General features: G+C 38.1%; 1 protein-coding gene across 7 annotated transcripts in view; it reads left to right on the plus strand.

Annotated features, from left to right (window-relative positions):
• THADA (THADA armadillo repeat containing) overlaps positions 1-17,755 on the plus strand; it is a 329,917-nt gene that overhangs the window by 22,648 nt on the left and 289,514 nt on the right. For all 7 annotated transcript variants that reach the window (XR_005784245.1, XM_040453897.1, XM_040453899.1 and 4 more), the window contains 5 exons: positions 1,528-1,679; positions 4,914-5,069; positions 5,797-5,919; positions 10,254-10,377; positions 16,906-17,057. Coding sequence is in view for 6 of the 7 variants with exons in the window: in XM_040453897.1 (XP_040309831.1) it covers positions 1,528-1,679; positions 4,914-5,069; positions 5,797-5,919; positions 10,254-10,377; positions 16,906-17,057 (707 nt within the window). In the remaining variant the exon portion in view is untranslated. The remainder of the gene's footprint in view (positions 1-1,527; positions 1,680-4,913; positions 5,070-5,796; positions 5,920-10,253; positions 10,378-16,905; positions 17,058-17,755) is intronic.

Genomic DNA, 17,755 nt, shown 5'->3' on the forward strand with positions numbered 1-17,755 from the left:
AAAGCATAAATCAGTAATTAATATGTAAATGATGGATCTTGACTTATCATGTAAATCTTAAAAAAAAATTTTTTTTTAATGTTTATTTATTTTTGAGAGAGAGATAGACTTGAGCTGGGGAGGGACAGAGAGAGGGAGACATAGAATCCGAAGTAGGCTCCAGGCTCTGAGCTGCCAGCACAGAGCCCAATGTGGGGCTCGAATTCATGGGTGGTGAATCATGTGAGATCATGACCTGAGCTGAAGTTGGATGCTTAACCGACTGAGCCGTCCAAGAGCCCTATCATGTAAATCTTAAAATTATTATTTTCTGTTTAACGAAGCAGGAATATGGTACCCTGCATCACAGTTTAAGAAAACTTATAACTAAAAATAGTTGAAAACTTTCAATACTTCAAACAGTAACCACAAGGTAGCTAGAAAAATCTGATTCCTATACCCAAAAATAAGCCATTATTTGTAGTTGGGCTTTTTTTCTCATTATTTGTAGTTTTTAACAACAGTTGTTCCCGCCTTTCTGAGAAGCCATCTAAAGTTCAAGATTCATGAATCTGTTCTGAAATAAGGCAGTCTCTATTTTTATATCATTGCACCTTGTGAGGTTGAGCCCCCTGTCCTGTTAGTAATGGCTGATATCCTAACTTCCAAACACATTAGGTTTTTTGGTGTTTTTTTTTTTTTTAGTTCATTTATTTATTTTAAGAGACAGCGTGAGCCAATGTGAGTGGGGGAGGGGCAGAGAGAGGGAGAGAGAGGATCCCAAGCAGGGTCTGTGCTGTCAGCATAGAACCCCACATACAGCTTGATCTCATGAACCGTGAGATCATGACCTGAGTCGAAATCAAGAGAGTCGGATGCTTATCTGCCTGAGCCACCCAGACACCCCAAGCACCAGGTTCTTTATAATCCTCCTTTTGTCTTTTTTATGAGGGAGGAAGAATACCTCCAAAATATGCAGAGGGTTAGTGTTTATTTTTAGAGAAATGATATTTGGCCACTGAAGTGTTTTTCCTGATTTTGGCTGAAAGTCGCCCCAAGAATGATTTCTTTAAGTTAACATAAGGGGATTATGCTTACTGAAAGTTATTGACACAAGAACTATTAAATCTCTTTCAATAATGTTTCTTTTATAATAGGAACTTTATTTATTAAAATTTTTTTAATGTTTATTTTTGAGAGAGAGACAGAGACAGAGCATGAGTAGGGGAGGGGCAGAGAGAGAGAGGGAGACACAGGATCTGAAGCAGGCTCCAGGCTCTGAGCTATCTGCACAGAACCTGATGATGTGGGGCTTGAACTCACAACCCGTGAGATCATGACCTGAGCTGAAGTTGGCTGCTTAACCGACTGAGCCACCCAGGTGCCCTTAGAATAGGAACTTTAATTCACGTTAGAATTTACAATACAATTTTTTTCTGGAAATATAATGTTAATTGCAAATGAAAATTGTGGTAGTTGTTTTGTTATATAGCACAGTAGTGGTCTGTGTTACTGTGCTTTTGAGGCAACAATCTTTTCCATCCTTAGGATCTTATAATAGTGCAGGGGCTCTGGGAGCTTTGATGGCATGTCTGCGAGCAGCTAGAGCTCATGGACATCTTCGGTCTGCAACTGATGTCTGGAGGAACCTTGTGTCCAGCGCAAGAATAAAACAAGGCTTAATTCATCAGCACTGCCAAGTAAGCAAACAAAATGTCTGAGAATTTCATACATGTAGTAGATCCCTGAGTCATTTATTCAGTTAGCAGTCCACTATAGAGGCCCCTCTGTTGAGCCCAGAACTATTTTAAGGGGTCCATAGGGAGGGTAAATTGAAAGTGAAAAGTGTAGAGTTTGCATCCCGGCCATTTAAATTTTATTTATTTATTTACTTATAAAAAATATTTATTTTTGAGAGAGCACAAGCAGGGGAGGGGTAAAGAGAAGGGGACGGAGGATCCGAACGGGGCTCTGTGCTGACAGGCTGACAGCAGTGAGTCCGATGCAGGGCTCGAACACACAAACCACGAGATCGTGGCCTGAGCCGAAGTCGGTTGCTCAACCGACTGAGCTACCCAGGCGCCCCCAGGCTATTTAAATTTTAGTTGAAGGAATAAGAAAACCTGTGTAACACAAGTGGAAACTCTTAGAAGACTATTCATATATAAGTGCGCTTTTATGGGTTAGGATTTGGGGGGGAGCTTAGAGCAGAGTAGGTGGTGGTTGATTAGAAATGTGATAAATGCGATTAAGGGAGAGGAAGTGTTGGAGCAGTACACAAAATGGGAGACCACTAGAATTGACAAATGAATTCAGTAAAGTTGCAGGATAGAAAATCAATGTACAGAAATCTGTTGGATTCCTATACACTAATGATGAAGCAGTAGAAAGTGAAATTAAGAAAACAATCCCATTTATAATTGCACCAAAAACAGTAAAATATACCGTGAAAACTATAAAGCATGGATGAAAGGAATTAAAGATGATGCAAAGAAATGGAGAGACGTTCCATGCTCATGTGTTGGAAGAACTAATACTGTTAAAATGTCTATACTACTCAAAGCAATCTACAAATTTGATGCAATCTATCAAAATACCAACAACATTTTTCACAGAACTAGAACAAACAATCCTAAAATTTGTATGGAGCCCACAAAAGACCTCAAATAGCTAAAACAATCTTGAAAAGAAAAACTAAATTGGAGGTATCACAATTCCACATTTCAAGTTATATTACAGAGTGGTAGTAATTAAAACAGTTTGGTGCTGGCATAAAAATAGACACATAGATCAATGGAATAGAATAGAAAACCTAGAAATAAACACACAATTATACAGTCAATTAATCTTCAACAAAGCAGGAAAGAATATCCAATGGGAAAGACAGTCTCTTCAACAAATGGTGCTGGAAAAACTGGACAGCACCATGCAAAAGAATGAAACTGTACTACTTGCTCTCACCTTAAACAAAAATAAACTCAAATGGATTAAAGACCTAAATGTGAGACCTGAAATCATAAAAATCCTTGAAGAGAGCACAAGCAGTAATCTCTTGGATGTTGGCTATAGCAGCATTTTTCTAGATAGGTCTCCTGAGGCAAGAGAAACAAAAGCAAAAATGAACTATTGGGAGTACATCAAAATAAAAGCTTCTGCACAGCAAAGGAAATAACCAACAAAACTAAAAGGCAACCTATGGAATGGGAGAAGATATTTGCAAATGACATATCCAATAAAAGGTTAGATATAAAGAACTGATATAACTCAATACTCAAAAAACAAATAATCTAATTAAAAATGGGCAGAAGAGAAATCATAGTAATAATTTAAAATGACAAAAAATGGGCAGAAGACATGAACAGACATTTCTGCAAAGAAGGCATTCAGATGGCCAAAAGACACATGAAAAGATGCTCAACATCTGATTCATCATCAGGGAAATGCAAATCAAAACTACAATGAGATATTATCTCACACCTGTCTGAATGAGCAAACTCAAACATAAGAAACATCAAGTGTTGACAAGGATGTGGAGGAGAAGAAACCCCTTGCACTGTTGGTGGGAATGCAAACTGGTATAGCCACTGTGGAAAACAGTGTGGAGGTTCCTCAGAAAATTAAAAATAGAACTATCCTATTTTCCAGTAATCACACTACTGGGTATTTACCCAAGAAATCCAAAAACATTAATTCAAAGGGACACATGCACCTGATGTTTACTGCAACATTATTTACAATAGCCAAACTGTGGAAGGAGCTGAAGTGTCCAATAGATGAATGGATAAAGAAGATGTGGTATATATATTATATACATATATGCAATGCAATATTACTCAGCCATAAAAAAGAATGAAATCTTACCATTTACAACAACATGGATAGAGCTAGAGAGTATAATGCTAAACAAACTTAGAGAAAGACACATATATCATGTGATAGCACTCATATGTGGAAATTTAAGAAATAAAACAGATGAGCAAAGGGAAAAAAAAAAAGAGACAAACGAAGAAACAGACTTTTCACTACAGTGACAACCAGATGGTTACCAGAGGCGAAGTGATTTGGGGGAAGGGAGAAATAGGAGATGGGAATGAAGGAGTATAGTTATCGTGATGAAAAAAAATAAAATGATTTACAAAAAAAAAAAAATACTAAAATGGGAGAACACAAAACAAAGTCAGGAGGATGATTCAGGACATTGTTTGCTAAGAGTGGAGTGTTTATGGAGGCCTCCAATGCTAGGTTGAAGACTTCAGATTTCACTCAGTTGGTAACTAGGAACCAGAGCCATTCTGCCTTCAGCAAAAAAGTGGAATTAATGGAAACAGATGAGTTTCCAGTGTGAGAGCAAAAAGAAACCAGAAGACTGGTAAGATGTGCATAACTGTAATCTAAGAGTGAAGTGATAAGGTCCTGGAGTAGACTAGTCCCTGAGAAAAAAGAGGAAAAAAGAATGAAATTGAGCATTACCATGGAATAAGAATCTTTAAGATTGTTGACTTGCAAATACCCAACTTACACATTTAATAAAATAATTTTATAGGATATAACCACAGGATCTTTGGGATTAGGAAACCTGTCTTTTTTAAAAAAATTTTTATTTCATTTTTTAAGTTCATTTATTTGAGAGAGCGTACACACACAAACAGAGGAGCAGTGGGAGAGGGAGGGAGAGAATCCCAAGCAGGCTCCACACTGTCTGTGCAGAGCCCTACATGGCGCTTGAACTCACAAACTGAGATCATGACTTGAGCTGAGATCAACATTTGGGTACTTAACCGACTGAGCCACTCACACACCCCTTAGGGAACCTTTCTGAAGTACATGTGGGTAAACTGTGTTTTACTGTTTTTTTGGTAAATAAATATGTCAAGTAGTTTACATTTTGCTTATTTCATTGAAAAAGTAACGTTTTATTGCTTGATGTGTTTTAGGTACGGATAGATACGCTAGGCTTGCTTTGTGAAAGTAATCGAAGTACAGAAATCGTTTCCACAGAAGAAATGCAGTGGATTCAATTCTTTATCGCATACAATCTTAACAGTCAGTCCCCAGGAGTGCGACAACAGATTTGTTCTCTTCTTAAAAAGGTAGAATTTCTCATCAGAAAGTATTGGAAAGTGGTGGACTCTGCTCTACAAATCATTTTTGAAAAGAGCTCAGATTTTGAGAGAATGTGGGAATAATGGTCATAGGATTGGACTGCACATCCCTTCATGGCCCTTCTGTGAACCATTTCCCTAAAGTTTACATTTGGGATTCAAGTCCATGGTATAAAGTCCTTTCGTTTTGGTGTAAAATAAATCAAACTTGAGCTCTTTTTTTTTTTTTTTAATGTTTGAAAGTAAAAAAAATACTGTAGTGATGGATCTTTCAGGGTGAAAGGTATTTTAAGAAAACTTTGGTGAGGGGAGGAAAGATGCCCTTGAAGTTTTACCATTTAAGTGCCTCATGAGATGGTGACTGTTGACTAATTCCACTTGAATTAATCACATGCCACATTTATGGGATGCAGAATTGGGAGAGTATAGAAGTGAGTATATCTGTAGTTTCATGCCAACCTAAAGGAAGTAGAACTGTAGTTTAATGACTGTATTCTGATTTGCAGTGATTTTTTTGGGGGGAGTTTAAAAATATGTGTTCATTTTCTGTCAGAGAGAAACACTGTATAAATATATTAAGAGTTTAGAAACCAGTACTCTCCTTGCCTGAGGTTTAGTCTAAAGAATGTAGAAAACTTGTCCTTTGCCTTTTTTTTAGACTGACATTTAAGATGAATGGAACTCACATATCCTTTATTTTTCTTTTTCTCAAAAGTTGTTTTGTAGGATACAGGAGAGTTCTCAGGTGCTTTATAAACTGGAGCAAAGTAGATCCAAACATGAGCCAGAGAATGAGTTATCCAAACAGCACCCTTCTGTATCTTTACAGCAGTATAAGGTAGGTGACCTGTTTCTGGACTTAAGGATTTTTACGAAACCTAGAGCAATTATGAATAAACGTTAAAGGGAAATAAATGGAAGTCTTGTAGTGAATAGCGTTTCTGTGCTTTTTTTCCCCTTCAATCTGGGTTTTACATATTCCTTCTGGCGCTTTGGTACTTCTCTTGAGGTACTCTGAGTTATAGAACCAGTGCTGGACTTGAGTCCTGTTACAGAATAACAGTAATGGGTTCACTTCAATCATTTACAGCTTAATGGGGGCTACATTAATTTAGAACTTTAACAGAAAGGTAATTGCTGGCCCTGAACTCGTCCACCCCTCCCCAGGGTAGAAGATTGCTATATCGGAGTCTGCTTCTTCTTTAGACTAACATGACCTACAGTGGCTTGATATTAGTGCTTCCTGGTCTGTGGTCCAGCTATGGAGTTTCCAGTCTATTCCATTTGGGAGGGAGTGTGAAGAGTAGGACTAGGTTTCAGGGTGCTGTGCTAATGGGATGAATGGAACCCCAGACATAGAAGCTCTAGACTGGGCCAAAGCTTAGCTTGACAACCTTCCATTTCTGTCCATCAGGAGTTTTTCACTGATTTCTTACTCCAAATCTAGCCTCTCAGAAGCAGGCTCTTATTTTCTTCTAAGACTCAGAGGACAGGGGCACCTGGGTGGCTCAGTCCATTAAGCCTCTGACTTTGGCTCAGGTCATGATCTCACAGTTCTTGAGTTCAAGCCCCACACCAGGCTCTGTGCTGGCAGCTCAGAGCCTGGAGCCTGCTTCAGATTCTGTCTCCCTCTCTCTCTCTCTGCCCCTCCCCCGCTCACACTCTGTCTCTCTCTCTCAAAAAATAAATAAAACATTAAAAAAAAAACTGGTGACCGGGTGGCTCAGTTGGTTAAGCGCCCAACTTTGGCTCAGGTCGTGATCTCCCTGTTTGTGAGTTCAAGCCCTGCATCGGGCTCTACACTGACAGTGCGGAGCCTGTTTGGGATTCTCTCTCCCTCTGTGCCCCTGTCCTGCTTGCACTCTCTCTTTCAAAATAAATAAACTTCAAGACAATGAGAAAACTGCATCTTGGAAAAGTTGAGTAACCTGCCCAAGGTCCCTCAGCTACTAAGTGGTAGAGCCAGATTCCTATCCACATCTGCTCTTATTTCTAAAATCTGAATAGTGTTTTCCCTAATACCTGCTTATTTGAAAGCTTGGGAGTGAAAAAGTGCAGGGAGAATTTGTGAATGACACGTAAGGTACTTGGAGGACCAAAGGAGCTGAGTAACAGGAAATAAGTTAGAGAATCAAGTTGGGGATGGGTAGCAATTTTCTTTTTTTGCTATAATAATCAAAACAGAGCTTAACTAACACACTGTGTGTGTATGTATAAATAAAGTTTCCTTTTTTTCCCTAGGGAATACAGGTATTTTGTTTGTTTGTTTGTTTTTATCTATAAGGAGATATGTCATGGAGGTTCAGGAATTTCATACTTGTAGTTACACAGTTAACAAGTGACAAAGCTGGAAATAGAAACCAATTTCAAATCTGTGGTTGGCTTTCCTCTCTGGTCACCTAAGTGTTCCATCTTCTATGCATGAAAATGTAGCATAACAGTAGAATTAAACATACAGATATTTGTAATTTGAAATATATCACTTTAAACAATTTTAATGTTATTTTTCAATAGCCTGAATTATAACATGGCAAAAAGTCTTAAAGGCAAGTAGGGAAAACACCTGAGTAATCTAAAGGGATTTTGAATGCTAGGCTAAGGTATTTGGGAGCCTCACTAGGAGCTGTTAAAAGTGACAAGAACATATATTGAGCTTCTCCTATATGTATAGGACAATATGCTTAGGACTAGGGATATAAATGTATGAACTGTGGTCCATGCCTCCCTGTGGGAGTCTGCTTGAGAGAAAGAACTATTTCTAAAAATATAAATGATAGTACAGTTAGGATAAGATCATTCTTTTTTTAAAAACATGTTTTTAATGTTTATTTTTGAGAAAGAGAGACAGAGCACAAGTGGTGGAAGGGCTGAGAGAGAGGGAGACCCAGAATCAGAAGCAGGCTCCAGGCTCTGAGCTGTCAGCACAGAGCCTGATCTGGGGTTCAAACTCATGAACCCAAGATCATGACCTGAGCCGAAGTCAGACACTCAACCAACTGAACCACCCAGGCACCCCAGGATAAGATCATTCTTTTTTTGTGTGTGTTTAACATTTATTTATTTTTGAGAGACAGAGAGAGACAGAGTATGAGCAGAGGAGGGACAGAGAGAGAGGGAGACAGAATTCAAATCAGGCTGCAGGCTCCGAGCTGTCAGCACAGAGCCTGATGCGGGGCTCAAACTCACAAACCGCGAGATCATGACCTGAGCCGAAGTTGGACGCTCAACCGATTGAGCCACCCGCTGTCCCGGATAAGATCATTCTTAAAGGATGAACTTGTTGTCCTTTAATGTGAATACTATACTATTCATTTATAATTAAAACTACTTTAACTAGGATACTTTCAATAACTACCCTATTGCTTTGAAACCCAATAGGTTTTTTATTTTCTTAATTTTTTTTTGAAACCCAATAGGTTTTAAAAAAAAATTTTTTTTTTTGAAAGAGAGAGCACGAGTAGGGGAGAGGGGCGGGGGGGGTGGAAGGGAAAGAATTTTTTTTTTTTTTCTTTTCTTGAGACAGAGAGAGAGGGAACAAGTGAGTGAGGGGCAGAGAGAGGGAGAGAGAGAGAGAGAATCCCATGAGGGGCAGAGAGAGAGAGAAGCAGGGCTCATCCAAAGTGGGGCTCAAGCTCACCCGATGTGGGACTTGAACTCACCAACCGCAAGATCATGACCTGAGTCAAAGTCAGATGCTTAATCGACTGAACTACCTAGGTACCCCAGAGAGAAAGAGAATCTTAGGCAGATTCCACCACACTCAGTGTGGAGCCCAACATGGGGCTCGATCCCATGACCTGAGCTGAAATCAAGAGTTGGAAGCTCAACTGACTGAGCCACACAGGTACCCCAAAACCCAATAGATTTAATAGACTAATAAAGTCTTACTTAGGGCTTGTAAGGGCCTACACGATAAATCCCCATGATTGTATGTCATTGACCAAAGAAATGAATGCCAAGGTCCTTTCTGGAATCAGTTGGGACTAGAACTGCGTATGTGCTGCTCAGTTATATGTTGTTGGGGCATAGTGGTATATGAGATCCTTGAGAATCATAGCTTTTCCTTCTAAGTTTTCTCTTCAGTCTTATATAGAAATAGTAATAATTATTAGTATTTTAACCAGAGGAAGAAGACTTTATCTTGGATAAACTATTTCCCATTTTGCTTTTTTTTAAATTGCATTTTACTAAAAGTTTCCATTTTTTTCCTTAACATTTATATAAAGAGAATGGTAGAGCCAGAGTCTCAAAGGGGAAGATAGAATACAGTGGAATAGTTGGGTCTTTTTATGATCTGTGTCATTAGAGCCACATTTATCAAGTATTTACCAAATTTATCAAAGTAGTATGTATTGGATTTTGGGGGGGTCATTAAAAAAACTTTAAAAAATATACATACTCGAATGCCTCTGGTGAAGAAACCAATATTCGTACGGCTTTAGCACAAGTCAGAGCAGAATGGATCTTGTTCTCACTAAAAATGTGTACTTTTTTCTTGTATAGACTACAATAGAAATTGTACTCCTTGACCCTATAGAGAGAGGGTTACGGTCAAGGGTACCAATCTGAATTGTCAAGGAAGTGAACAACTAGTATTGTTTTAAAAAATATTTTCCCTGTTAATTAAAAAAGAAGCCCAGTTCGGGCACCTGTGTAGCTCAGTCAGTTAAGTGTCTGACTCTTGGGTTTGGCTCAGGTCATGATCTCACTCCTTCATGGGTTTGAGTCCTATATCGAGTTCTGTGCTGGCGACATGGAGCCTGCTTGGAGTTTCCCTCTCTCTCTGCCCCTCCCCAGTTTGCACTGTCTCTGTCTTCTCAAAATAAATAAATAAACATTAAAAAAAAAAAAAAAAAGAACTCCACTCTTTTTTTTTTTAATTCAAATCCCAGTTAATTAACACATAGTGTAATAATGGTTTCAGGAATAGAATTTAGTTATTCATCACTTATGTATAACACCCAGTGCTCATCCCAACAACTGCCCTCCTTAATGCCCATTTAGCTCATCCCCTCACCCAACAGCTCTCCAGCAACCCTGTTTGTTCTCTGTATTTAAGAGTCTTTTATGGTTTGCCAAAAAAAAAAAGAACCCCACTCTTAAAGGTGTTACTTTGAAGATAACCTATTACGAGTTAAGTTACTTACTATAATTTTTTTTTTTTTTTTTTAGAATTTCATGTCATCCATTTGCAACAGTCTTTTTGAAGCGCTGTTTCCTGGTTCTTCCTACCCAACTAGATTTTCAGCTTTAACCATTTTAGGCTCAGTAGCTGAAGTTTTTCCAGTCCCAGAAGGTAAGCTTTCAATAATGTTTAGAGAAAAGTATTTTTTTCTTGCAAAACACATACTTTTTTCAACATTTTGTCTTACTTAAAGTTTTAGTTTTGTCATCTTTTATTTAGGTTCTTATAGGAGGTTTTATTCTCACTATATAATTCTTCCTTGGACATAATTAAATTTGTCATTTAGGGACGTAAGGCTGAGGAATTGTTTTCAGTGATCATTATTTGCCAACCCAAAACTGCAGTTTTCACGGATTATGCCTATGATGAGAAGAGTGGCTTCTCTCAACCCCCAATTCATGTGTTGCTGTTTTCAGATAGTGTACAATCTGTCCTTTAAGTTTTAAAAATTAAAAAAAATAATAGCTTCTTTAAAAAAAATAATAGCCTCTTTATGTAAAACATTCCTCAGTGAGTCTTTGTGGTTAAAATGTGGTTTCCCTTATATGCTCTCAGTTTCATAAGTCCCAGTCTGGTTTCAGAAAGACAGTATGTGGATGTCATTTCCAGGCATTCTGGTTTAATGATACCCTTTATTTCGCCTGTGGGGTACTCAAGAGGATGAACATTTAACTTCCTTCTGAGTCAGTTCTTTTCCTTTCTGACAACAAATAGTTCTTTTTATCCCTGCACTTAATTAAGTGTGTACGTTTTAATGTGGATTTCTTGTTTGTGCTCAGTGTTCCTTGACTGTGGTTAAATAGAAAAATATCCTGCTCAGCTGTTCTTTTGGAGGGAATGGCCAGAGGACCAGGAGGCTTTACACTGTAATTGGGTTATTATTATTTTTAGTTTAAATTTTTAGGCAAAGTGTAATGTTTTGGCAGGGAGGAGGATGGTTTTTGCTGTTCATGCAGCCCTGCTTCATTTAAAGAACACCATTTTTTTTCCCAAGTTTTTGTTGTGAAAAGATTCAAACCAAGAGCAAAGTTTTAAGAATAGTTCACAAACGGCCATGTACCCTCTACCTAGATTCATCAGTTGTTATTATTTTGCTATATTTGGTTTATCTCTCTTTCATTATTTTTTTTTTAACCACAACACAGTGATCAAATTCAGGAAATTTAATGTTGATATGCTATTATCTATTATAAAATCCACAACAAAATTTGCCAGTTGTCCCAATGAGTGGCCTTTCTTAGAAAAAGATTTTTACTGTGATCCGGGAACCAATCCCAGATCACACATTGCATTTCACTGTTATGCCTCTTAAGCCTCCCTTAATCTGGAAAGTTTTTTATTTCGTGACATTAACATTTTGAGAGAATGTATCTCCATTTGGGTTTGCCTTATTGTTTCGTCATGATTGATTCAGGTTGTGCGTTTTTGGTAGGTATAATGCATAAGTAATGTGGTGCTCTTCTCAGGGCATGTTATCAGGAGATACATGATACTTGTTTGTCCTGTTATTCATGGTAATTAATTTGATCACCTGATTAAGGTAAGTGTGGTAGGCCCAAGCTCGACCTACAAAAGATAGCATCAAATCCTTAGAACCTGTTAATGTGAACTTTACCTAGAAAGCGGGCCTTTGCAGATATGATTAAGTTAAGGGTCTTAAGATAGTCCTGATTATGTGGGTGGGCCTAAATCCACCACAGCTGTTGTTATTAGAGAGGAACAGAGGGAGATGTGACACACAGAAGAGGAGGAGTCAACAGTGGACATGGAGATTGGAGTGATATGGCTTCAAGCCATGGAATACTGGCAGCCATCAGAAGCTGGAAGAGGTGAGCAATGAGTTCTTAGAACCTCCAGAGCGAGTGTGGCTCCACTGGCACCTTCATATCAGACTAACTGGACATTAGTCAAAATGGATCCAGTACTGTGAAAAAATAGATTTCTCTGGTTTTAAGTCACCAGGTTTATGGTAATTTGTGACTTTATGCACAGAAAATGAATACGGGGCTATCCCATCGGTTTAAGGAATTTATGTTGTATTATAACTTAATTTAGAAGATAAGGTTTTTTGTTTGTTTGTTTTTTACATTTTTTTGATGTTTATTTAGTTTTGAAGGAGAGAGAGGGAGAGCATGAGAGGGGGAAGTGCAGAGAGAGAGGGAGACACAGAATCCGAAGCAGGCTTCACGCTCCGAGCTGTCAGGACAGAGCCTGACACGGGGTGTGAACCCATGAACTGTGAGATCATGACCTGAGCCGAAGTCAGACGCTCAACTGACTGAGCCCCTAGAAGATAAGGTTTTACCTGAGAATGATTATCCATTTAACAAAAATTTTTCTGTGTTTAGTGTAGTTATAGTTGCACCTAGGTGTATGGCAATAATAGTAGGCTGAATTAATATTGGTAACTTTTTAAAGTTTATTTATTTGAGAGAGAGAGAGAGAGAGAGAGAGTGCATGGTGGAGGGGCAAAGAGAGAAGGAGGGAATCTCAAGCAGGCAGTGCAGAGCCCCATGCAGGGCTCGAACTCCCGAACCATGAGACCGTGCCCTGAGCTGACACCAAGAATCAGGTGCTTAACCTGACTGAGCCACACAGGCACCCCAATATTGTTATTTTTTTAATTGAGAGAGTAGTTTAGTTAATTTTATTATTATTTTTTAGAGTTTATTTATTTTGAGAGACAAAGGGAACACGTGCAAGCAGGGGAGGCGCAGAGAGAGAGGGAGAGAGAAAAAGAATCCCAAGCAGGCTCTGCGTTACCAGCACAGAGCTGGATTTGGGGCTTGAACTCATGACCTGAACCCAAGTCAAGAGTTAGGCATTTAACCAACTGAGCCACCCAGGCTCTGTGAGTAGTTTAATATATTTAAATGTACTTTAAAAGTGAAAAACCTGAGTCATCTTCCTAATGAGTGAATCACATATAATGACTGATATCACAGTAATTATGTTAATTAAACAACTGGAGGGTAATGCAAATGGAGCAGGCCACACTTTACCCATTAACTGTAAAGGAGGCCAAAGAGGCATGGCTGTGAAATACAGTGTGGGAAACATAAATTCATTCTTCATATTTATCTTAAGAACTTGAATGTGGGTTTTTATTTTATTTTACTGATGTGGGATTAGTCAAAATGGTTTCTGCCTTTACTCAAGTATATATATCTTAAGTTCAAGAAGAATAAGCCACATGTTCCTTTTTCACTGAGAGTAAAATGTCATGGTATTCATGGTGCAAAATTGGATTCCACAGTTATATTAAAAGGGTTTGCTCAGCAAATACTTCTTCAGTGCTTATTACATGTCAAGCAGCCAAGGATATGCAGTGTACAAAGCAAAATGGTTCCTATTAAAAAAAATTTTTTTTTTATTTGGGAGAGAGCAAGAGAGAGTGAGCATGGGCAGGGAAGGGCAGAGGGAGAAGGAGAGAGGGAGAATCCTAAGCAGGTTCTATGCCTAGCACAGAGCCCAATGTGGGGTTCACTCTCACAACCTGGGATCATGACCTGAGCCAACACCAAGAGTTGGATGGTCAACAGACTGAGCCACCCAGGTGCCCCAAAATGCTTCCTATTTTTGAGCTTAGATATTTCAGTGAAGGGAGACAGACAATAAATTAACAAGTAATGTATAGAATTTCAGATGAGAGAAGTATTATGAAAAAATATTTCAGGAAGGAAAGTGGGGGGAATATTGAGTGTCTGCTAGGATGGGAAGCTGTTTCCGTCCGTGGTGTCAGAGATGGTTTCAGATTTGAGCAAAGCTCCTAAACGAGCAGCAGGTCAAAGAAGAAATCACAAAGGAGATTAGAAAATACTTTGAGATGAATGAAAACCAAAGTACGATTTACCAGAACTTACGGGATGAAGCAAAAGCTTATAGGGAGATTTACAGCTGTAAACGCCTACATTAAACAGAGAAATGATCTCAAATCAATAACTTAACTTTACACCTCAAGGTATTAGAAAAAGAAGAGCAAACAGCCCACAATTAGCAGAAGGAAGGAAATAATAATATGATAAATGAGTGAAATGGAGAATAGGAAAACATTATAGAGAATCAATGAAACCAAAGTTGGTTTTTTTTTTTAAGTTGGTTTTTTTAAAAGGTCAACAAAATTGACAAAATTTTAGCTACAAGAAAAAAACAAAAGAAGGTGCAAATAACTTACGATCAGAAATGTAAGCAGGGACATTATTCTATTGACCTTATAGAAATAAAAATGATTATAAGACAATACTATGAATAATTGTATTTTCAATAAATTGGATAACTTAGATGAATGGACAGATTCCTAGAAACATAAAGTTACTGACTTAAACAGAGAATTTGTTATGTGTAGCAAATAAGAGATGGAGTCAGTAATCAAAAGTGTATCAGCAAAGAAAAGTCTAGAGGGAGTGGCTCCACTGCTAATTCTACCAAACATTTAAAGACTTAAAATCAGCCCTTCTCAGACTCTTCCAAAAAATTGGACAGAAGGGAACATTTCCAGACTCATTCTGTGGAGCCAGCATCACCCTGATACCAAAGCCAGACAAAGATACCACAAGAAAACTATAGGCTGGTATCCCTTATAAACATAAATATAAAAATTCTCAACAGAATATTAGCAAACCAAACCCAACAGCATATTGAAAGTATTATACCCATAGCTAATTAAGTGGAATTTATTCCAGGAATGCAAGGGTGGTTTAACATAAAAAAAAAAAAAAAAAAAGGGGGTCAATGTAATACACACATTAAAATGAAGGGGAAAAAAAAAACATGATAATCTGTATTGATGCAGAAAAGTGTTGACAAAATTCAGCAGTGCCCTGTCATGATAAATAACACTTAGGAAACTAGGAATAGAAGGGAGCTTGCTTGCTTGCTTGCTTGCTTGCTTGCTTGCTTTCAGTTGTTTTGAACATTTATGTATTTTTGAGACAGAGACACACACGAGCGGGGTCGGGGTGGGGGGGGTTGGGGAGGTGCAGAGAGAGAGGGAGACACAGAATCCAAAGCAGGCTCCAGGCTCCAAGCTGTCTGCACAGAGCCCGACTCGGGGCTCAAACTCAAGGACCTTGAGATCATGACCTGAGCCAAAGTCAGATGCTCAACCTACTGAGCCACCCAGGTGCCCCGAAGGGAGCTTTCTTAATAGGATAAAGGACATTCATGAAAATCGCACCATACCTAATGGTGAAAGATCGAAAGCCTTTCCTCTGTGATCAGGAACAAGATACAGATGTCCACTTTGACCACTACTGATCACCATTGTACTGAAAGCTTTAGCCAGAGCAGTAAAGCAAGAAAAAGAAATTAAAAGCATCTGAGTTGGAAAAGAAGCAAATTTGAACTGAGGTGTAAATAAATGACAAAAACTTGATTTACTTGCTCTAGGAGTTTCACAGGGTTCCACTAACTTGTTAAGATTAAATAAGAAATGCACATCATATTGAATATCATGCCTCAAATTAACATAGGAATGTTTTCAGGTATTATCAGTGGTTAATTTGTTAAGTGTTCTTTACATTCTGCTGTGAAGCCCATTATTCCCATAGTTGTTTAGTCTTAATCTTAGATTTAAGTGGACTTGGTGACTACCATCATTCTTTTGTGATAGTTTTTCTGTTCATTTCTTGGTTGGCTGAAATTCATCTTTTCTTTGAGAAGAGTTTTTGGGGAAATGTAGTTCTTAATTTCTTATACCTCCAGAAATGCTTATGTTGCTGTTACACATGATGCTGGAATAGGATTTTGATGTATAATTTTTCACCACAACTTTCCCTGAGGATGTTGTAAGCATTGCTCCACTGTCTTCTAGCCTCACGTGTTGCTAAGGCAAAGAATAAAGCCAGCTTAATTTTTTTTCCATTTTGTAGATGAATTTTGTGTCTGAATGACCAAAAGATTCCTTCTTTATCTTTGATGCTCTGTGATTCTATTAGGATATGTCATTGATTTTTCTGCATTGATTTAACTAAGATGGTAGGACTTTGGATTCCAGATCAAGACATTTTACAAAGATTTTTTAAAAGATGAATTCCGAAATTTATTTGTTTTTATTTATTTAAAAACCAACTTTGGGATCTTTTATATACAACATAATCTTTGCAAGAGAATGGTTTTAAACAAAAATTTAAAAAGTATTTTTTATTTGGGGAACTTTATTATTTTATCATTTTAGTAAATAAAGGACAAATTATTCTTTTATATGCTACTATGGATAAACTGTGAAGTGTGAATTTTTCTTTAAATTTGACCAAATAATTTAAACATGTTGATTTCCTTTTTCTTTTATTAACTTAAAAAATTATTATTTATTTATTAAAACAATTTTTTTAATGTTTATTTATTTTTGAGGGAGAGGGAGACAGAGTGTGAGCAGGGGAGGGGCAGAGAGAGAGAGGGAGACAGAATCTGAAGCAGGTTCCAAGCTCTGAGCTATTAGCACAGAGCCTGATGTGGTGCTCAAACTCATGAATTGTGAGATCATGACCTAAGCCAAAGTTGGTCGCTTAACCAACTGAGCCACCCAAACACCTTTATTTATTTACCTTTTAAAGTAAGCTCTACACCCAAGGTGAGGCTTGGTGAGATGAAGAGTTGCCTCCCTCTTTTATTCACTTTTAAATCTTTTTCTTTTTTTAGGTCAAGTCCAAACAGTGTATCAGCTGAGTCATGATATCGATGTCGGTCGTTTCCAAACACTAATGGAATGTTTTACCAGTACTTTTGAAGAAGTGAAAATTTTAGCATTTGATCTTCTGATGAAGTTACCAAAAACAGTTGTACAATTCCAGGTCTTTGATCTTTTCCTATATAGATGTAAATGTGGTATATGCATGAAAGCTTTCTAGTTTTAGCAGCAAATAAAGCAATCTGTGGATTGTCCAGGCTCTTTGCGTCTGCCTTCTCACATCTTCTGACTATTTCAGTTATCATACGTATACTGTTGCAGGGTGGTAGGTAGGGATGGATGGTAGGGAAGGAGGAAATACCATAAGAGAAAACAAAGTCCACATCTGTGAGCTTTGCTTTTTTTATTGTTTTGATGAAAAAAGGAGGTGTAAGAAGCAGTAGGTTTTATTACCCACAAGATTTTTCGTAGATTTCAGTTAACTACGGTCTCCCCAGTTCCCGTGGACATGTTAATATTCGGTCCAAACACATCACTTACAGTAACTTGAGTGTTTTGAGATAACATCCTTGCCAAGTTGACTGGGAAGCTGAGTGTAAGTGAGGTAGAGAACATGTTTCTGATCTTCCAACAAGCAGTAGCTAAACTGAGACTGAAACTCAGAGCGCTTGAAGTTAACAACAGTTCTCTTCCTTGGCCTCCTACCCCAGCCCCAGCCCCTAAGAGAAGTTGTCTCTTCCTGACAACTGGCACTTCTAGCTGTAGGATGAGAAGTGAAGGTGGGCTAGGAGTGATGGCACAACATGGGGTGCTTGGCTCTGCCCTTGAGGTATATTCTGAGGCTGTGACCACCAGTAGCTG

The sequence above is a fragment of the Herpailurus yagouaroundi genome, unplaced genomic scaffold (assembly GCF_014898765.1).
Source record: "Herpailurus yagouaroundi ecotype Mexico unplaced genomic scaffold, PumYag 210, whole genome shotgun sequence".
Lineage (NCBI taxonomy): Eukaryota > Metazoa > Chordata > Mammalia > Carnivora > Felidae > Herpailurus > Herpailurus yagouaroundi.